The following is a 25,979-nucleotide window of genomic DNA, read 5'->3' on the forward strand; positions in this document are numbered from 1 at the left end:
TTGTTGTTTGTTTTTTTTAAAATAATTGCCTAAAAGTAGCTGATGTGTAACTGTCAATTCTCAGGACTACAAATTGGTAGTTTATGGGAAATCTGCTAATTTTAGTAGTGAGTATTTAAGAAACAATCTAATAGGCTAACATGTAGTTTGATACACAAAACTACACACTGAAAATTAAGTATTTTGTGTAGCTTGTGTTCAGTTTGTCCAATTTACCAGAATCAGCTGTCTCATTTACTATCTCCTGTAGCAAAGTCCCGTTGCCCCTCCTCTTGCCTGTGAGACAGCGGTGAGGGCTTAAACCCTGCAACATCTGTATTGACAGACAGTCGGATATGTGAAGCAAAAGCATGGCTGCACAAGGCGAAAAGAAACCAGTGCTGGAGATGGTAAGAAGCGACAATGCATAATTACTTTTCATATATCACACACCTACATGACCATGCCGTAATTAAACTGAGTTTGGAAGAAAACAGTCGGTTCAAAAGAAGTTATGATAGCTTTTTCACTGTCTGTGAACCCCTCACGTGGGTAGCCACAGTAGCTAGCAATGACGACACAGTTATTTCACTTCAAACAAACTACATCAGCTGATGTCTGGGATGCAAGCTGAGATGTCGACACATATAACGTGTCGTAAGCGATGTAAATCTAAGATGATCTGTAAGGCATATCACTTGATTTAATTTACATCTGATTCCTTCTCAGTTTACAGTTTAGTCAGAGTTTCTCCACTGGGGGGCAGTATTTTCACAGATCACAATGTGTCTCAGACTCTAGTTTCTCACCACGCTGTTCAATGATGGGAAACTGATACTTGTGACAATGCATCTGTGAGATAATAAGTATTGCATGTATTCATTGGCAATGCATAATAGTTCCCACTCAGCTCTCCCACTCACTAAACTCCATGGTGTTTTAATATTTCTGGAGTTGGATGTGTGATGTTATAATAAGTATTTCTGTTGTGATTTAGGTCCAGGCTGATGGGGCTGATGAGGGCTGTGTGACGTTTGTGCTGCATGATGAAGACCATACACTGGGAAACTCTCTGCGATACATGATCATGAAGAAGTCAGTATTTTTTTTCCTGCTACATTAAACTGAGCATGTCTCGGTCATGGGTTTGACCTGTTTTCCTTTTAAAATTTACATTCAACCTCCCTTGTGGCCCGTTTGAAGTACAAATATTATCACACCCTCCCCCTGTCCAACTGAAAGATATCTTTTCGACTAGTAATAATTACCACATCCAAACAGGCTTTAATCATTTATTTCATCCTTCTTTGTTCTCAGTGTTTATGTTCTCAGTTCTCTCAGACAGTCCAGGTCAGCTGGGATGAGTTGATAGGGAAACAACCTCCACCCATTTTAAACAAAACAGTGATAATAAGCACAAATCTCATTTTCATTGTCCTGTTTTTCATCAGTGTGGATGTGGAGTTTTGTGGCTACACCATCACCCATCCGTCTGAGACCAAGATCAACTTTCGCATTCAGACACGAGGTAAGAGACACCACTTGAATGCCTGTTTGTCGTCTAGTCTAGGGTTGTTTACGTGTGCATACGTGTGTAGCAAAGCTAGAGAGAGTAAACATTTTCTGGCTGTGTTGCAGAGTAAACATGTTGATTGGTGTCTGGTGCATTCACTTTGTCCACTCAGCTTAACAAGTAAGGCCAGGGACTGACTTTCAGTAACACACATGCACATACGCCCCCCCCCCCGTGTTCTCAGAGAACGATAACTGCTCCACTTGTTGCAAAAAATAAATAATCTGTCATCCGCTTTACACAAAGTGCCAACAGATAACAGCAGACACATCACATGAAAGGACTCTGCAAGACAGAGATAACAACTTGTTTTTGTTGTTGAGCTAAGTTACAGGATGCCCACAGGATCTTTCCTCATAGCTTCATCACAGCAAAAGACGATTACCTCCCGGGCACTAGGAAAAACCCTGATTTTCATTCCTGTGCTTCCATATTCATGTTTGTCATAATTGTTCCCTGCCATGCCATTGAAAATTGGTGAGTGAGTGTCCTCCATGCAATCAATTAATCCGTTAGTTTACCAAGATACACAAGCATAACGTGATGTTGAAAAATAGTTTTCTTAATTTAGTCGACAGCCAAAAAAAGCACAAGATCTTCAAGTTATGATAAGAATCTGAAAAAGTGCTTGCAACTCCTTGCACAACCGTAATCACTTCTGTGGCACATCTATTTCCTGTTGAAGTGCCGTGTTCAGATCAGCACTGATCAGCTTCAGCAGCATGTGCTATAATTAGTTTGAAATGCCATACCTTTCTAAGGCAGAATATAGAAGTGTTGCATGATTGCTTTCTTGTTCTTCAGTATTTCTTTTGGATTTGTTTGTACTTTATCTTTGCTAAATCAGTGTATTTCCTTTGGTTGAGTGTTTGGTCAGACTGAGGCTCGTTTCACAAAGGTGATTTGTGAGCACTGTTTACATCGTAAATGATTTGACTTATTTCACAAACGATTGTCACAATTTGCCAGTCCTACCGAGGGCCTTGCATGCTCATGCATGGGTAGCAAAATGACATTTGTTTTGATTAGTACATGTCAAACTGAGTGAGAGTGATCTCATGTTGCAAATTTGAGCTTGCATGTTGCAAATTTGGCGAAGCCCTTCGATAGCATTTCTTTCTTTATTGGTTTTGCTTTCTAACAACCCTGGCAGCCCTCATCATGGCTTCACTAGACATAAATGAATGTGCAAAATCAAGCATTAGTGTGACAGGCATTGGGCCGAGACAGCTGTTTAAGGAGCAGGACGAAAAGTTGGACTGCTAAAGGAAAATTACAGATGATTGGTTATTTTCGTTATTAGTGGATATCTCTTTTCTTCAGAGCGATCTGCTTTTTGTTTTAGGGGGAGCACCAGCCACAGAGCCTCTACGGAGGGGCCTGAATGAGCTCAGCGATGTTTGCCAACATGTTCTCAACACTTTTCAGGTAAGCCTTTGCGTACTTCAGATCCTCCATGTGGTAAACCAATCACTAATCTTTTCCTGAGAAAAACCAGCAATAGTCTGATATTGATTTCTGGGCTTCAGTTCATATAGAAAAGCACGAACTTATCACTTTGAATTATTATGATTGTGTCTCAGTGTCAGGTTTATTTTCATTTAAGTAGCTGCAAGTGGAATGCAGTCCAACTCAATTTTGGCCAGTTTACAGATAATGCACAAGCTCACATTCTCTGTTGACTTACCACCAAAGTTGGATTTCCGCTGATCCTTAGCGGTCTGGCAACCTTGTGCACTGAGCAGGGAGGCTCATCAGTGATTCTCCTGTGTCAGCTGTCGGTAACTTGGTGACGGGCCCTTGTCTCGGCCCACCGCAGTGCTCCTGCTCAGCAACTGACCCGGTGCTCTGACCTCTCTATAGAGGAAAGCAAGCAAGAAGCGAACCTCAATTTCCACAGATGGAATAATATTACTTTCATGTGGGATGCAGGAATAAACCCTGGGTTGGCTGGTTGACTCAGTATATTAGTTGTATAGTGAAAGGAACGTCTGTCAGCATTGATTAAATGTAACACTGAGTCTGCTGTCTCAACTCCAACTCCTACATGTTCTTTTATTTTGTTCCAGGCCAGAGTTAATGAGTTCAAAGAAAGGCAGGAGCAGCCCATGGAATGAAGAGCATCATATATGTGGAAGTATGGAGCTGTCAGACACACAGTATCTACAAAAACAAAGTGTAAAAATTAGTTATTTTGATATTTTTCATTGTACGTCACCTAGTTAGAGGTATGGAAGGTTCCTTTGTACAGTTTTCATTTTTGTATCATGATCAAATTGATGTGTAATGTATGATATTTTTACTTCAGTCTTGTGTCTATCATTCCTGATTTGTTGGAATGATAAGAAAAACATGTTTGAGACATTAAATTTAAACACAAATCATTTTCTGTTTTTGTTTTAATCCTCTGAAAGATTTCATAGCACGAATACCGCCCAGCCATTTGACTTGTGCCGTTTAATATTTATTTTCATAACTACTCATGTAACACTGTTTGAGGGACGTCCAAACCTAAAGTGATGAGACCCTCAAACACCAAATTGTTCTCATCTGTCCTTTGAAGCTGTGTTCGACGAGTAAAGGAAGAAGTGGAAGATAGAATGTCCTTATTAGCAAAGGAATGTGGTGCGAGGGACTTCATACGGTGCCAGGAAGACAGAGAGGGAAAATGAGGGGAGAGAAGTGTAAATAATGAGGTTTATTTGAGGTTAATCATATCCCTCTGTCAGTCACATGTTTGCGCATGGCTGCCTCTGTGGGTATGGAACATAGTTTGAGGAAAAACAGCAACTAACAACAACTAATATTTGACAAAATATATGTGCAATATGGGAAACAGGCTCTTTTCAAGAATACAGAATTTTGACTTTCCTTTTTAAAATGAAATAATTCAGTATTTTGGGAAATAAGCTTATTGTCTTTCTTGCTGAGAGTTAGAGAAGACACTCTTATGTCTGTATGCTACCTTAATGTGGACTTATAGCCAGGAAGGAGGTGATTAGCTTAGCTTAGCTTAGTTTGGTAGCCTCTAAAACTCACCAACACATCTTGTTTGTTTAATCTGTACAAAGAATAAAGTGTAAAACTCCTTAGAGATGGTGGTAGGTGTTTTATTAAGAACCTTTAGACAGGCTAGCTGTTTCCCCCTGCTTCCAGTCTTAGCTATCTCTAAGCTAACGGTCTCCTGACTAGCTTCATTTTTACTGTACAGAGAGTTGATCAGTCTTCTCAGCTAACTCTTGGCATGAAGGAAGTTAATAAGCTTATGTCCCAAAATTTTAAACTATTCCCTTAATGCTGCACAAAAATGAGTACTTTGAGCTTTAGAAAAATATGGGTAAAATTACTTACTGTAACAGGTAGCTTGAGGTCAGTAATGAAGAAATGCTGTATTGATGGTTAGAGGACTCAAACTGTCTGTTCAACATGATTCAACTACACAGACCATCAAGGGGAAATTCCCAAGACCTATGAGTTGTCCAAAACCACATCAAGCATGGGCACAAGACTTAAAATATTGCTTGTTCATAGAATCAATTATCCACAGCAACACTGGGGGACTTGCGCACTGATGATGTGAATAAATCATTTTCTCTACAAACAATAATTTCAACTGTTGCACCACGCTTGATGTGGTTTTGTTCAAAATGTCACTATGTCATAAAGCTCAGAATTCAGTACGTAAGGGATGAAATTCAAGCTCATACCAAGTTTAATTTGAAGCATATTTTATCTTTTCAATGCATGTTTGGTTCACCACTTCGAAGGGAAATTCCTCCAAAATGAATATCTATGAGCTTTTTTTTAGTTTTCTCCTCACTTTTCCTGATATCATTATTACAGTACTTGTAATGCATTGTACTGGATTGTATTTGTTGATTTAATTATTTAATTTAACATAATTATTTTTGTTTATCCAACACTAAGTTTTATTAATGCAGCAGTGTACTTAATGACCTCAAGTACGAATATTCAGTATGACATGACTGACCACAGCCAGTTCTGTGTGGTTCATGAGATGTCAAGAAAAACCCCAACAAAATTCTTCTCCCCACTCTTACTAGTTTTCTCTGTAACATGGACGTGGAAACTCAGAGAGAAAACCTTAGAGGCAAAATAAGAAATAACCACTAATAAATAATAGCAAAGCATGCTGCCTTGTATAACTTGTGGCTGTTTCCAAGAAGCAGCTTTACTGAAAAACACAGAACCTCATTCAAATCTATACCATGAGCTGATATAATACAGTAGATCCTCTCTTAGATGTAATCAGCATTTCTCGCTGTACACCTGCTTCTTGGAACTGGCCCCCAGTTCCACCAGGAAAAGACTTCTATAAACCGCCACAGTCATTTGTACCTCATTTGACATGTTTTCTTTTGCCTAGCTTTCTCTGAAATCAGATGTAAACCAAATGTAACCTTTCCTCTAAAAACATGAAACCCGTGACGTAATTGTTAACCTTTGACAGGCGCTCAACAGCAGAAATGATTGTTTATGTTCGCTCATGTCAAGCATGCACTGGTCTCTTATAACACAGATGTAGGCTACTCTGATTTTAAAGGGGAAGGTAAAGAATATTTGAACATTTATTAATATAATCTTATTCTTACACAATTAATATAACTAAAGCCATTTATTTATAACGAAAAATATTTGCAGCATTTAAAGGTCCCGTGTGTAGGATTTAGTGGCGTCTCTGCAGCCAGTGTTTGGTTTGACCTTTCTGGGCTGCTGTAGAAACATGGTGGGGTCTGTTGAGGAGGACCTGCTCCCTATGTAGATATAAATGGCTCATTTCAAGATAACGAAAACATGATTCTTATTTTCAGGTGATTATGCACTAATTAAAACATACTTATATATATTATATTCCATTTTGCCAAATCCGTTACACAAGATGCCACTAAATTCTACACACTGCTCCTTTAAGGCAAAATTAATCCTTTTGGATACTCGTTAGCATACAGCAGTTACATGAAAACTGAAAACTCACCCCACCATATTATGTACACATAAATATCATGTCAGCAACTATGAGATCATGTCACTGGTGACCAGGAATAACTGTAAAATAATGAATTACACTGTAAGTGCTCGGTAAATAACTCAACACAGATGCTATAAAATAATATTTATTACTGCATACTCTCAACAAATACATACAATATAAATGTAATTCAAAACACCAGGGCCAATATTCACATTACATTTTACTTCAACCTCACATGACCTCCTAATGTCTAGCTTGGTGGTCCCATACTTGCAAAGCTGCTCAGATCTTCCAGTTGCTTTTAGATGTAGCTAAAAACAGGGTGAAGATGGTATAAATAGATGTGATCACATACTGCATGATCAGCTGATTGGAGCGCTGTTGCAAACTCTTACAGTAATACAGTGGCAAAGGAAATGTTTTGTCTCAACATTCATCTATTAAACATAAATCCAGTCTATTAGGAAATGCTGCTGTGTGAACAAACACATTGGGCTTCATGCAAGAAGCACAATTTACGAGTGGTCCAGACCTGTCGTACCTGCCATGAACAGATTGTCTCTGCCTTTCTTCATAGAGGAGAAACACTTGTTTGATTTATGATACCCAAATTAACAAAACAAATTGAAGGCTAAATTAATATTCTGTTTACCATATTATCACCATCAAGGCTGAAAGGTTTTCTTAGATTTTATCATTTTTATGGCCATATTTTGACGCAGCAGCTTCTACATTTCAGTAGTTGTTGGAAACTTCTCTCACTCTGACAGCTGCCTCCGTGTGTCTCTGCAGGTCTCTGTCCACTATCATCTTGCGTTGCAGCTGACAGTAAAACATCACCTGTAGACTTTATATTCTCTCTAATATCTCTGTGACTGTCAAATCCCTTGACTACCTCCTATCATGGACGGCTTTGCTTTAGAAAGACATTTTAGCATGTCAAAGCATTCCCTCGTTATTTCTGTCACAGCACAGAGCTGCTCTGATGACACGTCAGCTGGATTAAAACATTTCTAATTGTTCTGGGTCTCCTAGTAGTGACACTCCTAAATTTTAGTGTTTTGTGGACGCTCGTATGAGCAAACCTCACAGAAAAAAAAGAGTTTTAGAATAAAAACAGGAAAATGTTCTTTCATGAGGCCAATTGTCTGGTTGTTGAGCACAAATTAGGTTGTAAAAGAACATTTGCTTAATAGTGTGATATAGAAAACACAGGATATGTGAGTTTTCCAACACCACATCTTAGTCACGATGTACTGAGAGCAAAAAAAGCACCGGATAAAATGGATTCATCTTGCTTGTACATCAGTGTATGTGCTCACTACTGCCAGAGTTAAAAAGTCATTTAGGTTTAAAGTTTTGGTAAAGCTTTATAATAAGAGTACAAATCATATATTTAAGTAGTGCTTAACTAATGCATAACTCATGATGATTTAATGCATGAATGTGCAGGTTTCCTCAAAGGATAATAAGCCAAAACTAGTGTAAATACTTTTTTCTTCATATGTTGGCATCACAAGATTTATCATAAGTATGTGACTACTTAGTGTTTGCGGCAACCTCTAGCTACATCTGTCTTAACTCTAAAGTTATTATGGAATATTGGGACTATCTCTCTCTTCCACCCACTACATAATTAATTTCTCATTATGAGATCATTCTTTAGCCTGTATCTCTCCTTTACAAATGTTGATTAAACACATTAAATCAATAATAAATGTTACCTGCATTTATCTGATCACTATATTTAATGGAAAGAACTAATACATCTAAATAATTTCTATGCTCATTAGGTAGTAAGAGAAATTTAAAAAAAAACATTCACTTCTTAAAAACACCCAGCTGTACACAATTTCTTTTACCCTCGGAAAGCTTTTAAATGGGTCAGTTTTAGAAAATGTATTCCTTAAGAAGCTCTTAGAAGTAGTTTCCAGCCGTAGGAATCTATGAAACATGACCACACGCTGATGGAGGTGAAATATTTGAAAATAATAGACGATCACCTCGTGTAGAAGGTTAAATAAGCTCCGTGTGTTTTGTGATATTTTCTTAGAAAAATAGAAGCTACATTGAGATGAGTTGAGACTTTTTACACAGTGGAAATGGAGACCATTTACCAACAGCATGAATACTGCAATAATACAAGTACTAATAATGACCTCTTCTGTGTAGCATAATGGGAATCATCTGGTATTTGTCAGTGTTCTCGGACAACAGCTGCCCTCCACATGACTTAAAGCAGCAATGATTTCCAGATAAAAGATTTCCGATGTACGACTTTCCCCATGACTGGAGCCCTTTTTACCCTGGTATGATGTCACCAGGGCACATGGGCGTTGAGTGGTGACAACATGCAGTCGATTGCCGGATAATCAGCCACTGATCGTTTATATATGAGGAGACATGCTTGTGCCTTTTTTAAAATAAATGAAAATGCTCACACCTTTGAGGCTTTTTGGAAAATAGCTCAGGGTTACATTTTCCCTCTATTTTTCCCCGTGAGGTATTAAAGCTTCAACAGGTTATACTTATCAGTGCTGTTATTCATACATGAAGCACTAAGGCTAGATATAATCATAGGTCTGCAATCTGAAAGTAAATAATACTGTACATAAATTTACATGTGGCCTAAAAAACATTCTCCATAAATGTATTACCATAGTGGTCCTCTGAGAGACTTTTAGTCCTCTACACAAGCCTCAGTGTCGAGTATGAACAGATTTATGTAGCCTCATACTTTTTTGCAGTTAGTGTTACAGCATGAACAGGTACAGTCCTGTTAATTCATTCATCAGTTGCGGTCGATCCTTTTATTACAGTCTTTCAGTCTGCTGTGGGTCCTGTTGAAGTGATTTCTACCTCGCTCCACTTTTCCCTCCTCACAAGTGTCTGATCACCGGGTATTTGGCAGTGACGACGCTGTTTCTCTGTAAAGGGAGCTGCTGGGAACGTGGGTTTGGCAGAAGAGGTGTGTGATGAGTGTGTGTGCGTGTGTGTGTTTATGAAGAGCTTGTGTATTTCTGACTGGAGCGGGAGCTGGAGCGGTCTAGTCCGTTCCCGTGGCAAGAGCCCTTCCACCGTCCGCCTGAACCTCGTTCATCCAGGGGAGATGTTCTGTAGCACCAGCAGCACAGGCAAGACTACGAGACAAGAACACACACACACACACACACACAGAGTTATTAAAGGGGACGTATCATGCACATTTTCGGGCCCATATTTTTATTCTGGGGCTTTACTGGAATATTTTTGCATGATTTAAAGTAAAAAAACCTCCTATTTTATCTTGTACTGGTGCTTTACGCAGCCCCTCAGGTTAGTGTCTATCTAAAACTGCTGTTTTAGCTCCTGTCGCTTCAAGGCCCCCCTCCCGATTGGTTAGCTTCCAGTGGCTCCAGAGGTTACGTAAACAAACAGTAGTCGGATTTCACTTATTTTTCTTGTTCTTTACTCAAAATGGAAACAAATACGTCTGTATATGTTTGAGCCCAAATCCATTCCGAAATAATCAAGGGACAACATCAACAATGTGTGAAACAACCTTAGCAATTAAGGCAATGGAACAGATTGCCATTTGCCATTTGTGGGCTTTCACAAACAATCTGATGTCATCACCAGAAGCAAGTAGAGGTAAGTTTGCAAACGTAGCAGTCAGAGCAGGCTGAAACCTGGGCACTTGACTTGCAGGGAGCAGTTTCATATACGTTCACCTCAAGTTTTGGAACTTTGACCATGTTTAACATACTGTAGATATCCAACATCATAACAGAATAAAAATAACTGAAAATCACAAAAAGCATAAAATGTCCCCTTTAATGGCTTTTTGTTGATTTTTTTTTCTAATAATACCATATTTTAGCTAGTGTGTGTCTTCTTACCTGGAAGCAGTTTTTAAACTTCTGGCTGACAAAGTAGAGGGCAATGGGGTTAATGCAGGAGTTTAGGGAGGCCATGTTGATGCCGATGTAATCCATCACTAACAGGAAGCTGACAAGAGAGAAGGCAAAGTTAACAGCAAAGACTACAGGAAGCAGAGAACGATGTTTTCAATAAGTTTGCAATGTATTTGCTTTGCTATATTTGTAGCTACCTGAGCAGTTCACAGCGGTTGGGGTCATTTTGGTCATAGATTGTTTTCTTGAGAATACGGCTGAGATGGAGCGGCAGCCAGCAGAGAGCAAAAATCAGCACGAGGCAGAACACTGTCTTCGCCACTTCTCTCCGCTAAACAGACAAAGACCAATATTGTTGGTACTGGGTGCCCTCGAGGCTCACAGATTATGGTTACGGTGGTTTGAATTTGCATGTATACCTGTTTCATGTGGTCGTTGAGTGCAATCCGCATGCCTTTTTTGCGACTGAGCATCTCGCAGGACATGAGAGTGTAGAAGATTCCTGTACAGGCCAGTGGGAAGCAGAAGTAGAAGCCAAAAAGCCACCAGTCTTTCACATCCTGGTAGAACTGGAAAAGAAAGAACCACTCACAAAATGTGCAGCAACAAATACAACATGTACAACATTAGTATGTTCCTACAGATGAGTCAGAGCAGGAATGCGGCCTTGGGCCAGATGCACTGGAACAGAGCAATCACTACACCACATAAATACCGTATTATAAACAAGGTTACAGATGTTTCTTATAAACGTATTCATAGAATTGGTCCTGTCAAAACATACATTGTACAAACGTGAAGTTGAAGGTGATGTGAAACTCTGAAACACTTGATGACTTACAGTATTTTGAAAGTGTTATCTCAAAGATTAAACTACAGGATTTTTTCAGTTTCAACCTAAAAAAAATTAACTCTCTTTTATTTTCATGATAACACAGAATACTGAAATATGTTTCAATATCAGTCTTACCTGTTGGCACATGGCATTATTCATAATACTAAATGGTCAGCAAGCTTATTTGTTTCAAGAAATATTTTAAAACATATTTTAGTACTATTTTTGTGTCAATGCCAATGATTACACACACACACACAGTATATATATATATATATATATATATATATATATATATATATATATATATTTAATACTACCTGTCTGAAGCAATATGATTTTAGTTGAGACATATTGTTACAGCTGGTTATGGTTTGAATATAGAGAGATTTTTTAGCAAACTTCCAGAACTTAATATTTGTTAAATTAAGTTAATATTAATATGTTAAATTAGGTCAAGACTTTGGTTTGATACACATTCTATTATCTATCTATCTTTTATTGTACTTGTTGGCTCTTGTGGAAATTTTAGTTTTGAGTGAATTGAGGACATTTGTTCGATGAAGTCAATACACCACTGGCTCAGCCTGAATTATGACTCTCTGCTAATGACATTAAACTCAAATTACACTTCACTGACTTAAAATGACAGATTATTCGTGAAAAGACGTAGACGCAACTTTATATTTTATTTCTACCGTGTCCACAATCCCTTCAAGGCCTTCTGGTTTAAATAAACTTGACATATCTACACATTGGAAATGTCTGCATTTTCATTTTACTGTGCAGCTTCATAAACATGCCATGAATATTATGAGAAACAGTCACGTTCACATGATTTAGACGCATTGTGTATGTATTGTATTACAGTTTTTGGAATGACTAATTCTTGTTGGCAGAGCTTGAAAACGAAAAAAACAAGTCTTGATTAAAGAAACACACTAGTTGTGTTGTTGCTGCTCAGGCGCTGTGCTTTGAAGTGAATCAGTTCTTCAGGACTTCAGAACTTGAAAGTAACATCAGGTGCAGGCTGAGCAAAGTCCAAGTATTTTTTTTTCATAAGTTAGCCTTAATAGAGAGATCTAAATCAGATGAGATCAGAGATCTAATGTGCAAGATGTTTTGGCCAAATGCCTGTGAAGAAATGATAACATGCAGTCCCTAGCAAAACTGTCGAATTGATACTTGATTACATTCTGCAAAGCTGAAGTTATTTTGATCGTTTGAGGAAAATCGAATTATCCATCTGGTTATCTGTTTAAGTTTATTATGTGGTAAAAGGCATTCCATCGCCTGTTATGATCTCACATATTTCCATGTGAATGTAATGCAGCTTTTCATCCTTAACCTGGGTTGTCATTTTTGGATAAAAAGAGCCCAGAAGGTGTCAAGAATAATTTGTTAGCCCCTCTAGCAGCGTGACTCTAGGGTCAGGGATGCCGGTTGGCCCACCACTTCAGTCCAAACTGAGATATCTTAACAGCTATAAGACGGACTCCGTGAAATTCTGTAGACACATTCATGGATGAAGCCTAATGACTTTGGTGATCTCTGGCGCCATGAGTTCAAAATTTAAATATGTCTAATACTTTTGTTTACAACCACATACCAGCAGAGTAATGACATTTCTGTCAGTTTCAGCAATTAGCAAATGTTAGCATGCTAAAAGACCTAAACTAGGTCACATACATCAACATGTTAACATTGTCAATGTGAGCATGAGTTAAGCATTTAGCTCAAAACACTGGTGTGCCTTTGAACAGCCTCAAGGAGCAGCTAGCGTGGCTGCAGACTCTTAGTCTGGCCGAATGTAAGATGTTAACACTCTGTGCGCACAGAGAGCACAAATGACATTTTTTTTTAACATCTGTCTGGCTCTGTTCATTTACAAAGCAGAGATAGGTACGTACGATTTTGAAATACCTGTACTTTAATCAAATCAATCAAATGCGAAGGGTTTGATTTGTATTTGTACACCGCTCAAATATTCAGTTTCACTGGGAAATATGTAACAGTACAGACGCTGAAGATGCTCTAACTTCCATTTCTCTAGGCCTTTAAAGTACATTTTAAAGAAACTTCTGTACTTCTATTTAAGATTTTGAATGCATGTCTTTTAATAGAGTTTTATTTTAATCATTTTCTGTACTGCTTTGGCAATATTGGTTTGGGATCTGTCATTTGAATTTGAATTATTTTACTGACGTAAAGAATTAAAATCCCTCTTCCACAACTGCTGACATGATACTCATCTAATCCTCACAGTACGTACCTTCATAAAGCCGGCGCTCTGCTCTGGATGCAGCAGACACACACGCAGCTTGTTGCCTCTGTACGGCATCTCCAACATGTCAAATGCCAGCGCCTCGGGAACCGCCAACACCACAGCAGCCAGCCAGATCAAAGTCACCTCCACTGCTTTCCACAGAGGGATCCCCATCCCCTTTACTCTGCTCCATGATGTCACTGCATGGTAGCTGCACACACATACACACACAAACATATGCTTTAGCCGTGTTAATAAAGCACTAATATGTGTCAGGTGTGTGTGTAGAGTGGGAGTGTACTCACCGGTCGATACTCAGGGCACACAGGCTGAGGACGGTGATGCCCACTGAAGCTTTCTGTATGAACGGCATCAACTTACAGACGTACACCCCAAAGGGCCAGTCCTCAGCTATTAGCTACAGACAAAAATAGTGGAGACACACAGACAGGAAAGAGATTTGAAGTTAGAGAAATTTGAGGAGGGTCACCTGTGTAAACACACGGACAGACTCTTTGAGGTTCATTTCGGGGTCCTTTCTTCCTCGTGTCTTACTTTATTACTACAGCAGCCAAAGCCAAAACCAATAACAGAGTGTGCCTCCTCTCTGATAAAGTCCTTCTCCCAGGCGGGACCAAATCAGTTCAGCATCAGGACATGTCGTGTCTTTAACAACAAATCTACTTTGTACAAGTCAGCAGATCTACAGTATTGTCTCTAGGGTCTTGAAAGAATGACCTTTCATATAAAACCACCCATGTTATCAATTCAGCACATGCTGAATCTTATCATCATCTTAAATACACCCACTCTTTTCATGCTTAACATTACAGCTTGAGTTGCAAATTTGAAAAAAAAATATCCCAGAACTGCAGGACCTTTACAGCTATGAAAGTATGAATCAGAGTGACTGTTACTCTGATTTTCCTTGATAACGCAGCACAGCGTCCCAGTTTCATTCAATCGAAATGAATCCTATCAGATTTGGAAAATAAAACCCATTTTACATATTGTTTTCTTCTTTTTTCTTGGAACCTGCGACTGGCACACAGTTGTAGTTACAGTATGACTGGCACATTGGGCCTCACACGCGAGGCGAGTGAAGAAAACAAAGGCATAGTTTTTCCTAAAATCCCCACACTTCAGTTTTCCCTAACAATTGGCTCACATCTGCTTTTATTGAGTTTTTAGTTGGAGCGATCCCTTATAGTCATGGTAGTAAAGTCTGCTCAGTCTATCCTAAAAAAAAAAGGAAACGAACAAAACCACACAAATCACAGTGAACGTAGAGACAAACCGCAGAAAGAAACTTGTAAATCACAACTAACCGCAGGATGTGCCAAGAAAGGCGTTGAAAACAACTCAACCATAACTATGAAAGTCCAGTGCAGGGGAATGGCTTTAGATTAAAGTCATACTAAATTAGACACAGGCCCAGGGTTGTATAATAAATTGAATTAATTTAAGTAATTTGAAGTTATGGCATCTTATGATTTTATGTCAAATAAACAGAGAAATCTGATCTAATGGCTACATAAATGATAAGGACATATTCAACAGTTCCAAAAGGTTCTGAGTGTTTGAGACTTGGCAGAGATCATCAGTCAGAGGAAACACTGTAAACAGACCGACACACAGGATGAACGTGGTTACCTTGAACACATTGATGGGGATGGCGATGATAATATAAAGCAGGTCCCCCAGTGCCAGGCTGCCAATCAGGACATTGGGTCCGTTCCTCATACACTTGTTCTTATATATGATCCTAAGCAGCGTTGAGTTGCCGATGATTCCCACCACAAAGATCAGGCAGGACACGATGGTGTTCACATACTTGAAGGCGTGCTTGATCTCCGTAGGCTTTATGCACATGGGGGGGAAGGAGCCCCGCGGTCGGCCCGGCCGTGAGGGTGGAAGCAGGATGGAGGCGTTGTTCTTGGAGGGTTCTGAAGCTTCAAGCCCGCCTCGGGAGTCACGGACGAACCGAGAGGCTCCAACCTCGGCGACCATCAGGAGACACAGCAGAGCGACGGCCCTCATCCTCACACGAGCCTCGCACTCACACAGCAAGACGTTTGCTCACTCAAAGTCACACAGCAGTCTTCAAGTACACACTCACACACACATATTCACACACTGGGCATTGCCGTGGGCCTGGAAGCGCGGGTCTGCGTCGGAACTGGTTTTTCCTGCAGAGAAAATGGACAAATAATCATGTTACACACAGAGAGGAAAGTAGTTGCATGTGTTCAGCAAAACAGTGATACATGCTTTCCAACATGCATGCTGAGGTTATTTATTGAACTGGTGATACTTAAGTCTTTAATGAACAGGAGAGGCTTGTGAGTTAATTTGTTGACAACAAAGAGAGTAGTGTAACCGGTACAAACTGTTTTATTTTTGGTGATGAACTAAGAGCAAAAGCATCTTCACACGGCAGGGAGACAAACTTGTTTAACGTTTGAGGCTGATATCAGTCTTTGTCTGGCATCCTGGGTATCACCAGTTTACAACATCATATGTAGGGTACACACACACACACACACACACACACACACACACACATATATACCCCAGTTAATTAAAAGAGATGCAATGCTTGATCGCAGGTGTCATAGGAATTTTCATCAGAATTTTTGTTTTTAAAAATCCATTAAAATAGCAAGAACATCACCAGCACATGTACACAATATATGTCATTACAACTATGACAACTAGGGCTGAAACATTTAGTTGATTAATCGACAGAAAAGTAACTGCTAACTTTTTAAAACATGTATTCACTACTGATTCAGCACAAATACCAAACATTTGCTGGTTCCAGTGTCTAAAATGTGCATATTTTCCACTTTTCTACATTTTATACATTTGTAAAATGAAATTTATTTGTGTTTTAGACTGTTGGTCGAACATAAAATGCAATTTGAAGACATCTCCTTGTAATCTGGGAAATTGTGATGGTCATTTTTTCACTTTTTTTATTGTCTAAACTGATTAACAACTTAATTGACTAATTGAAAAAAAAATTGGAAAATTAAAACTTTTGTATGATGAAAGGTAGGTCTGGGTGATATGGCCAAAAATGTTATCACGATCAGTGATAATTATTGATCAGCCGATATTGATAATTATCATGATGAATGTCAAATAATTATTTCTATTTAACCTTATTTAAACTTATTTCTAAGTTTAAAGGCTGATTTTTGCTCCTGAGTGAAAGTTAATTGTGGTTTTAAACTTTTCTTTATGGTCAGAATATGACAAACACTTGTCAAACATGAACATTCAAAACAATTATAATGATGAAATCTTTTTTCAATATCAAAATATGCATGAATAAATTAAGTAAAATCTTTTTTCAGCCCTTTTTCCTCAACAAAATTAATTAAAAAATAGAAAGATTAGGTGCTGCTTAATTTAATAGAAAAATTCAGTGCTGCAGTGTGATACAGTTCACATGTAAGATGGCTCAGACTGCAGTTAGTGTAAGTAAGTGTAACCCTGGTTATTTTCTGAAGCTACATTACAGATGTCCCATAAATGCCTCACATGCAGACTATTGGTAGGTGCTACAATTTACTGATGTTCCCTAAATGCCTCAAATGTGGGCTACTGTCACCAAGCCCCTAAGAACAGCGCAGGCCTTGAAGCCAATTTGACATAGTGGCCAAACCATGTAATTACAACTTCTGGGTCTGTCACGTGATGCTATTGTGCCCAAAAGGACTGAACTATCCCCCAGTAGCTGGTGAGAGCTAACCCAGCCTTTCAGTTTATTTATATTGAACGTTTATTGAATGTTTGTTATAGGAAATTTATATCAAGATAATTATTGTTATCGTTTTATCGCCCAGCTCTATGGAAAAGTACTATAAAATAAAGGATAGGGGGTGAAATGAACAGAAAAAGAGGGGGGTGGTGAAAGATAAAACAGAAAAATAGGAATAGTGATAACTGAGTTTATATATTAGATGGGGAACAGTGTTTCAGTGTGTGCGTGTTAGTGAGTGTGTGTCTGACAGAGATGCTTTCTCTCATAGAGGACTCTAGCAAGGCTGTGGGCCTCCCAAGAATCATGTGTAGCCCCCAGAATGCCCTGAGGCGTCTCAGGATAAATGAGCGGATTGACAATGGTGACCATATCCATAGAGACATGCTATAAAGGCGCACAATCATACACACACACACACACCACACACATATGCACACACAAACACTCTCTCAATCATCTCTCCATCTCTGAACAGATGTCCAAACACCATGGTTTGGAAAGTTTAAAACAGCATTTCTGAACACATCTAAGCATGTCCTTACACTTATATGCAGAGCCACTAACACATCATAAAAACACAGACACACACACACGTACGCACGCACACACACACACACACGCAGACAAATACTCTCTCAAACACAACTGGCATTGATAGCTGCATTTGACTCAAGAACACAGAGGCTTGTTCTGTTCACACACACAAAGACAAAATCACATGGATGAACTCACACACATATCACAAGAAATCAGTTTTGAAAAATTTGGCCATCTTCCATTCATATCTTTATCATCTCAATAATGCCTTTGTGCTGGCCTGCCCTTACACAAGACGGTAGCTCATTAGGCTATGTTAGAGCAGGATTGTCTGATCTAATTGGAAAGCTGAGTTTTAATTGGGCTGATCCCCTTAATCTAATAGATTTCACTTTTGTAACCATCGTTGACCTTTAAGCTCTGCTGGCGCCACATCTTAGAAAGAAGGAGGAGGAGCTGCAGGGTGAAAGTGGAGGGAATCAGAAAATGTATGTTTGTACGCAGGAAGAGTGGCATGTTGAAAAGTGCGAAAAACAACGAAGCACGGGAACAAAATGGCAATAAAAGAGGTCAAGATTAACGTGAATGACAGTTTGATCTACTGTAGTGTTTGGAGGAACAATGGGAGGAAAAGGAAAGCACAGGAAAGGCAAAGTCAGAGGAGGGGAAAGACTGAGAGTTGAGGTATGCCTGAGAGCGCAGGAGTCATGAGAGTGACCTGAAGGCAGGAGGACAGCGAAGATGGCAGGAAGACGTGGAGAGGGTGGATCCACACCAGCAAATAACTGAGAGTACTGCTCCAAAGTTACAAAATGAAACTTGAAACTTCAGCAGATTTATAAAATGGATTCTCATTAATTTGGACAAATTGGAGAATTAACATCCACAACATTATTTTGTTTTCATACGGATGCTTTTTTGGGTGCAAGTCTCTTCATATTCTGGATCAACAAAAAAGGAAAGTCTTATAAAATTACATAATATTTTGAATGGGATGGCGTAATGTTATCATGAATGTTTTGGATCTGGCTTGATTATTTGATGAGGTGTAATAACCAGTTCAAAGTATAATTCAGCTTTTTCTGTGGCCAGAATCTATCAGATGTTTTCAGGAACTTTTAGGATGTGTTTAGCTGGATGTAAAAACTCCAAAAAGATGCCTCACAAATATTACAAGACTATGATCAAGGACGCAATAACACAAACAGCATAAAATGTAAGGCAACATACTCTGAAATAAATAAAAAAATATCATGCTTTTGTTGAAATCGAGTCACAGAAGTGTTTTTGACTCTGTAGTTTTTTAGTGTTGACATTTCAAGGTGTTCCTGTTATTTTGTCCCCCATGTGTCCAGTTTGGAATAACAGGAACACCTCATGGTCATAACAGGAATACTGAATAAGAGTCCAAATGCAAACACCAATATACATGCCATTACAATGCCTTTTTTTTTTCCAAAGATGGGAAAAGATTAATGATGGATGACTCAGAATAAAAAAACAAAAAACAGCAGAGTTTAAACTTTACTGCACTTAAATACACGGATGTGACAGATTCAGTTTATAGCTCAATTTTAGATTCTTTGTCAAAGTGTGAAATGTAGTTTTTCTGCCAGTTCCCTGCTGTTAGAGGCCTCCACCATGAAAACAGCCCATAAATCCTGTCTATCCAAGACAAAAAGCCAGTGAGCTCAGTTTCACCCTTTTAATTTAAACATGTTATTGCACATTGTGTCATGTGTCAGACTGCGCTGCATGAAGCCAACGCACAAGGTGCACATAGCTGCAGGTGGTGAAACTGAAAAAGTGTGTAAACTGTGTGTCTGGTATAGACACATCAGCACTATCAGTGATTATTCGAGCTGCAACAAAGCAAGCCTTCTATTTTCATCTGCGTAACCGCATGAAATTTTTGATATCACCATGATATAAGAGCCTTCAGTCCAACACGTCGGCTTTAAATAGGTTATAAAACTCCAGAACGAAAGACTGAATGAGTTTTAATGGCGGTAAATCTGAAATTCTGCGGTGTATGAACAAAACAGCGAGGCATATTTGACATGCAAAGTTGTCGTTCTGCATTTATTTCAAATGTGAAATGGTTTACGCAGACTCACGGAATAAACTCATCAAACTTTATTTGAGCCAATAAGTTAACAGATAGATTCCAAAAACTCAAAAACAAGACAGATGGACAAAGAGCCTTTTTTTCATGTAAAATATAGGTTTTCTTGCCGTTATAAGAACTCGCAGTAAGTAAAGTCATGTGGTTGTGGTTACTTCTGCACACTTCAAACAACTCCTTTACCACTTACACTTGAAGTCTGCGTTTAATTAAATTAAAGCCGTTATCAATTTATCTTCCAAACATTTAGTCTAGACTTACCGGACCGTGATGTTGTTGTGTAGCCTGCGTGTTCAGGGCCAAAGTTTCCCGATCAATATTCCAGCAGAGTTCCGCTACTTGGCTTGATGCTTTTTTTTATGATTACGTTTTCTCTAATGTGTTCCAGTGGTGAAAGTTCACGGTGTGTCCAGCGTGTCCTGCAGTGTGTCCGGATCCTCTCCCTGCTTCGTCTGCGCTCTGACGCACAGAGCGACGGTACGAGGCTTTATAGCCACGAGCCGGGAGGCTGCACAAACAGCCAATCACATCCCAGACACGAGCATCCTTCCCTCTCCGCTGCCAGGACGCGACTAAAATGCACACATGAAGTTTTTCAGCTCTCTTACAACTATTAAATATTTCTTTTGGTTATTTCGTTGATGACGCACACATAGTGTCGCTGCAGCGTGGAGATGAAAGACGAGATGCAGCTGTAAAGCTTCAGTAGAGGACTCCAGGGTTTTCCCCCTCAGGATCTTACTTTATAACACAAGATACACACACTCCCTGACATCATCTTCCTCCGGGAAAAGCACTTAGGCTATCAAAACTATTCAGGTAGATGTTGGCTCCACCTCCGTTTTGTGACATTTTATGTTTACACCAAATTGCATTGGGGATTATTGCATTTTTGGTTATACAGTTAGTTACTCTGGGGGAAAAAAATATGTTTGATGCATTGATTTAACAGTATAAAGCAATTAGAACACTTACTTACTTACTTATCCTCTTCCTTATGTCCCTCTTCTGGGACATAAGGCCGCAATTACGCCGCCCCTTTACCCTGTCTCGTGCTTTCGCCTGTGCTTCGTCCCATGAGAGACCCATCTCTAAAGCAATATAAAGCAATTAGACACAGCAACACTTATACCCAGCAACAACCAATAAATAACTTCTTACTGGTTTATGTATCTTGAATTTACTGAATGGACTGCATTTAGTATTTTTAAGACAAAAAAAAAAATCTACACTTTTTCCCATTTTGATCGGTAAATGTGGCAGAATTTGATTGAGAATTTGAGAGACATTATTGATCATGAGTGAGCTACATTTTGTCTCCCAGACGCATTAACATGCATGGCATCTGTCATCAACTGTTACAATTACTTGAAACTGCAATTTGTTATCCTTAATCTTAATGTTTTCTTGCATAATATTTTATGTAATATTGTAGAGACACTATCCGCCAGCAGGAAGAGTTTGTGAGTGCTCGTTGTTCTGCGCATCCACCGTCAGATCAACACATGCATGACCATAATACAAAAAAACGTAATACAGAGAGCAATTCATGAACAGATGCATGTGAATGAACACATATCAATAATTGCATAGTAACAATCCAAAACAACTCACAACACTTCAAGAAACTCACTTCTCTTTCAATGCTTGTGACACACACATGCACACACACTTACACTTGCACATGTGCAAACACACACTCACACCAAAAAAAAACAGGAGCAATCTCGTAAAACGTCCCCACCCCTCGCGCCGTCACCACTGCCATTAAGCTGGTGGGCGCACAAACACACGCTAACACACGCTCACACTAACACACTAACACACCAAACAAAGGACCTTTCTGTGGAGTCTGTTTAATGACACCCATCCCCTGCTCTATTTTAGGAGGCAACTATTCCTGGTGCATCATTATTGTCATTAGCACGGTCTCATATTATTAAATCATTAGTAGACATTATCACCATTATGCACATAGTTCTATGCATTATCTCCCCTCAACTCAATATTGAATTGCTCTGCACCTGTGTGTGTATGTGTGTGTGTATGTGTGTAGCCTATGTGTGTATGTGTGAGAGAGACAGAGGAGACAACATGCTGTGGCCTTGGCATAAGGATGCAGTTGGATAGTTACTGTAAACCTCTTCCTGATCTGTAAACACCCTTCATCCTCTTGCGTAGGAAACAAGTTTACTTTGAACTTTACAGTCGTGTACTGTAGTTCCTGATAGCGTCTGAATTTCAACAAGTTCGTTTTCAACCAAAAAAGGGTCAGAGACGGAAAAAAAACAAAGGTTGACTGAAAGACAAACTGTGAGAGACGGATTCCACTCTTCATGTCTTTCAACGGAGCTAATGGCTGAGGAACAAGGCAGAGCTCCGTCTTCAGGCTGATGTCTAGAGGGAGGAACCTGACTAAAATTTCTAGGATAGGATGCTTCATTGTGCACCACATGGCTGCTGGGGTGCAGAGATGTCATCCTCAAGTTTGTAAAGAGTCTCTGTTTCTTACATCCCCCCACCCCCCAGTGTTGTTCTAATCTTTCTGGGAATGTTTTTTAAAAAATGTCCCATTACTGGAACTTTTCTATCACTTCATTCCTCAGTAACTTTGCCTTAAGAACTAGAACCAGACATTCATATGTGACAAATTAAATTTCAATGTGTTGTTCCCTTCATTTAAACACAGTTTAAGTCACAAAAATTATCTTTTTTGCTCACTTATGCTCTAATTACCTTAGCTTTACCTCTTGAAGTTTTAAGTTCCTTTAAAGATCCTCTCAAGACAAGTTTTAAGATACAGTTAATAAAAAAATAGTCTGCTTGAAATAATAATTTGTGTCTGATGTGGTTTTTCCACAAAAAAGCTCAATTACCTTATAATCCTACTCAATCACCCTCATTGAAAAATCCAGCCTCTATGAATATGCAAATATATTTCATTTCAAAAGTTGAACTACTGGACGCAAAATGTCTCCAACTTCACTGTAAAGTCCATTGTCAGTGTTTGTGCACTAGAGGCTTCAAGTTTCCACATCATACTTATGTAAATTGCATACTGGACCGTGATTGGCTCCAAACTAGTTGTGGTGTCACAAATCTTGCTTGTGGGTATGGTTTAAACTACAGTTTTCAATGAGCTCAGAGAAACTTTCAGCAGATGAATGTGAAAACAGCTAGTGTCAAACTCTGCACGAACATCATTCTGCACAACTGAAATAACAACAAGCAAAACACATTTTTGAGTGGAGGGGGACTTTAAATTTAGGGGGACAAATCATACTGTATCACAACAGTTGCAGTGTTACAACAAATAGAAAAACTAAATGCATGTGCATCATATCATGCACATTTTCCCACGACATCTTTGCATAACTCGGAGTCTTGAGACATGAGACACATCAGGGTAACCTGGCACCATCTCAAATCACATTAAGGCTTTGTCTTTGTGTCTATTAAAATAATATATGACTGCTATCATGTGAAAACCCTGTAACTCCAAATTTGCTGATTTTCATGTGTGATTTTCATATAAAGGATTACATGGTCATCCATGGGTTGAAAGAATTCTCTGAACTCTTAAGAGGCTTAAGAAAACCTTTGAAACCCAGCAGAGAAGTTCAACAGACATCAAGCTAATAACAAGACTGTTTTTCTTAGTCTGAATCTTTGAAAAAGAATATATGAATACATATTTATAAATGAATCTGAAGTCCTATAAAAGGCACATCCAGCATGGTGATATGGATTATGGGAGAAAATTCAAGAAATCACTGGCCGATAGACACTCCAGATTGGGAGTGTGTACTGATATAAGCCAATGATTCATACTAAATCAGGCACCAAAGATATAACCCTTGACATAAATCAACCAGCACCAGGGGGGAATGTTTCCTCCTGAAGAGAAGTGTATGGGAATGTTTCCTTATGCTGTAAATCTAAAACTTATGTCTAAAACCAAAAACTCTTTCTGCAACCCCTCAATAACAGCATCTGCAATATGAACTTTCAAAATGAAAATCTGATTATTTTGAAGCTTGCTAAATGGATTAGATGGTAACTGCATTGTGATTGCCTTGCTTTGATAAACTCTGAGAATGTGGAGCATGTTTGTTTTCATTGTAGCGTCTATGAAAAAACGCATGAGTCAGGTCAAATGCAAAGATTCATAAGAGCAAAGCTGTAATGGTAACAAACATGACAAACAACCATTGCTTCATGATTTTTTCTTGCAGAACTCTTGAACTCAGAGGGATCAACACAAGGGGGGAGAGCTGGTTTATTCAGTGGTCTCATGCAATGGTTTGCATGCACAAATATACACAACAGAAAATAATTAAATCTCTGACTCTGTCAGTCACTGAGTTTCTCATAAAAGAACAGCACACAGCAAAGGAAAAACAAAAGCATAGAATAAAGAAAAACATTTTGCGAAGGCATTCAGAAATCTTCTTCATCTGTCCCGTGACTCCCCCAAATAACACAACCCCCACCGCTCTGCACCCCCACCACCCCACCCAACATTGCAACACTCGCACACACACACACACACACAAAGAAACTCACACATACACAGTGTTGCAACCTTGCAGCTGTCTGGATGTTGTTCGTGCTTCTGATGTCCCATTGGACCAAAGCCTTGAGGTAATGATGTGTGTTGATGTTTGTGTATGATTCTTTGAATCTGATCCTTAACCCCAAACACGGCTGCTCCAATGTGCCTATTCATGTAGTCTAGTTTCATACAGCAGCCTCTGTATCTTCACATATTTGAGCACAGAAAATATAGATGAATGTGCTCAGTAAATCAGGATGAACCTACTGAACTTTATGGATACTATTTTAGAGAAAGGGCAGGGTCAACCCTACTCCTCATTCACAGTTTCTTCAACAACCATGACACAACCTGGCCAAGAATGACTTCACCAGAAGTTCTTCTATTCCTCTTTCAGCTCGGTAGCTACCATCAGTTCTCATTGGCAAAGAGAACATCAGGCATTGCCAGCTTCCTGAACCGGCCAGTATGTGCTCTTTTCACAATAGTGGGTCTTCTTCCAAGGATTTCCCCAATCGGTGATCTGCTGTGAGGTGGAGTATAACATCAGGACTAATCATCCCTCTGGACATTTATTTTATAGTGCTTGGCTATACTTCCTTCTTTTTTCACAGAACAACTCTTGATCATCTTTGGTTTCGTGTGAGCTGAAGCTAAACATGTTTGAGGAGGGCTTGTCATAGATGTAGGCCGATGCTTAAAGGCAGTTCACTGGGTGTCATAGTGACCCATTTAATACCTCAGAGCTGCATGCAGGTTCTTTTGCAAAATACTTCTAGTAGTGACAATGCAGCTGTTTCCCGCCAAGTTACAGTTTTTCTTGATTGCTAAGACACATTTCTTGAAATTATGCTCCATTTGCCAAAACTCTAAACACAAATGTTTAACTGCACACTCATCTTCAAACACTTCAAACTCCGACGTCAATACCAAACTCTCCACTCAAAACCATGTAATCTTGCATCTAAACCAAACTTTGCCTTCAGACATCACAGAAAAGCCATCAAATACACAAACACTACAAAATAGTCATTACAAACTGGAGATATCAATTCAAAACAGTACCGTAAAAACCTGTTACTGCAATGAATAATGGTGCTTATGGTTTTGCCCCCAGAACAATCTCTTTACATGATGAACACAATATAAAGGCACAACACATGTATACATTTTCAACATTTTTAATTCCTCAGTGTACTGTAGTCATAAACTGAAATTGAGTGAAAAAGTAAATGTACTGTAAAAATATGCAACCGATAAAGAACGCAGAATACAGTGAAATCTTTTCCACGTATTTACTGATATAAACCAATGAAAAAACTGTTTGTACTTTAAGAAAGAAATCACATTTATTCTGCTTCAGGTCTTTGTGGATCCTTTTTTACAAAATAAGTGAACTGACCCATGGCCCTGTTATCTATCTATCCTGAGGTTTTGACTGGTGTGTGAAC

At 39.0% G+C, this 25,979-nt stretch overlaps 2 protein-coding genes across 2 annotated transcripts; one reads left to right on the forward strand and one right to left on the reverse strand.

Annotated features, from left to right (window-relative positions):
• The first annotated feature begins 283 nt into the window (after positions 1-283).
• On the forward strand, positions 284-3,936 carry polr1d (RNA polymerase I and III subunit D). Its single transcript, XM_044364716.1, has 5 exons — positions 284-389; positions 977-1,074; positions 1,431-1,507; positions 2,898-2,980; positions 3,622-3,936. The coding sequence occupies exons 1-5, from the start codon at positions 351-353 to the stop codon at positions 3,667-3,669; spliced, it is 345 nt and encodes a 114-aa protein (XP_044220651.1). The 5' UTR covers positions 284-350; the 3' UTR covers positions 3,670-3,936.
• A 2,735-nt stretch (positions 3,937-6,671) lies between these two features.
• Positions 6,672-20,642, reverse strand: LOC122990747 (endothelin receptor type B-like). Its single transcript, XM_044364216.1, has 8 exons — positions 20,235-20,642; positions 15,193-15,728; positions 13,845-13,957; positions 13,546-13,750; positions 10,858-11,007; positions 10,636-10,769; positions 10,424-10,532; positions 6,672-9,685 (listed from the first exon to the last, which is right to left on the reverse strand). Exons 2-8 carry the CDS (start codon positions 15,577-15,579, stop codon positions 9,545-9,547), a joined length of 1,239 nt encoding a protein of 412 aa, XP_044220151.1. The 5' UTR covers positions 15,580-15,728; positions 20,235-20,642; the 3' UTR covers positions 6,672-9,544.
• Positions 20,643-25,979: the final 5,337 nt, after the last annotated feature.

The sequence above is a fragment of the Thunnus albacares genome, chromosome 10, assembly GCF_914725855.1.
Source record: "Thunnus albacares chromosome 10, fThuAlb1.1, whole genome shotgun sequence".
In the NCBI taxonomy this organism is placed as follows: Eukaryota; Metazoa; Chordata; class Actinopteri; order Scombriformes; family Scombridae; genus Thunnus; species Thunnus albacares.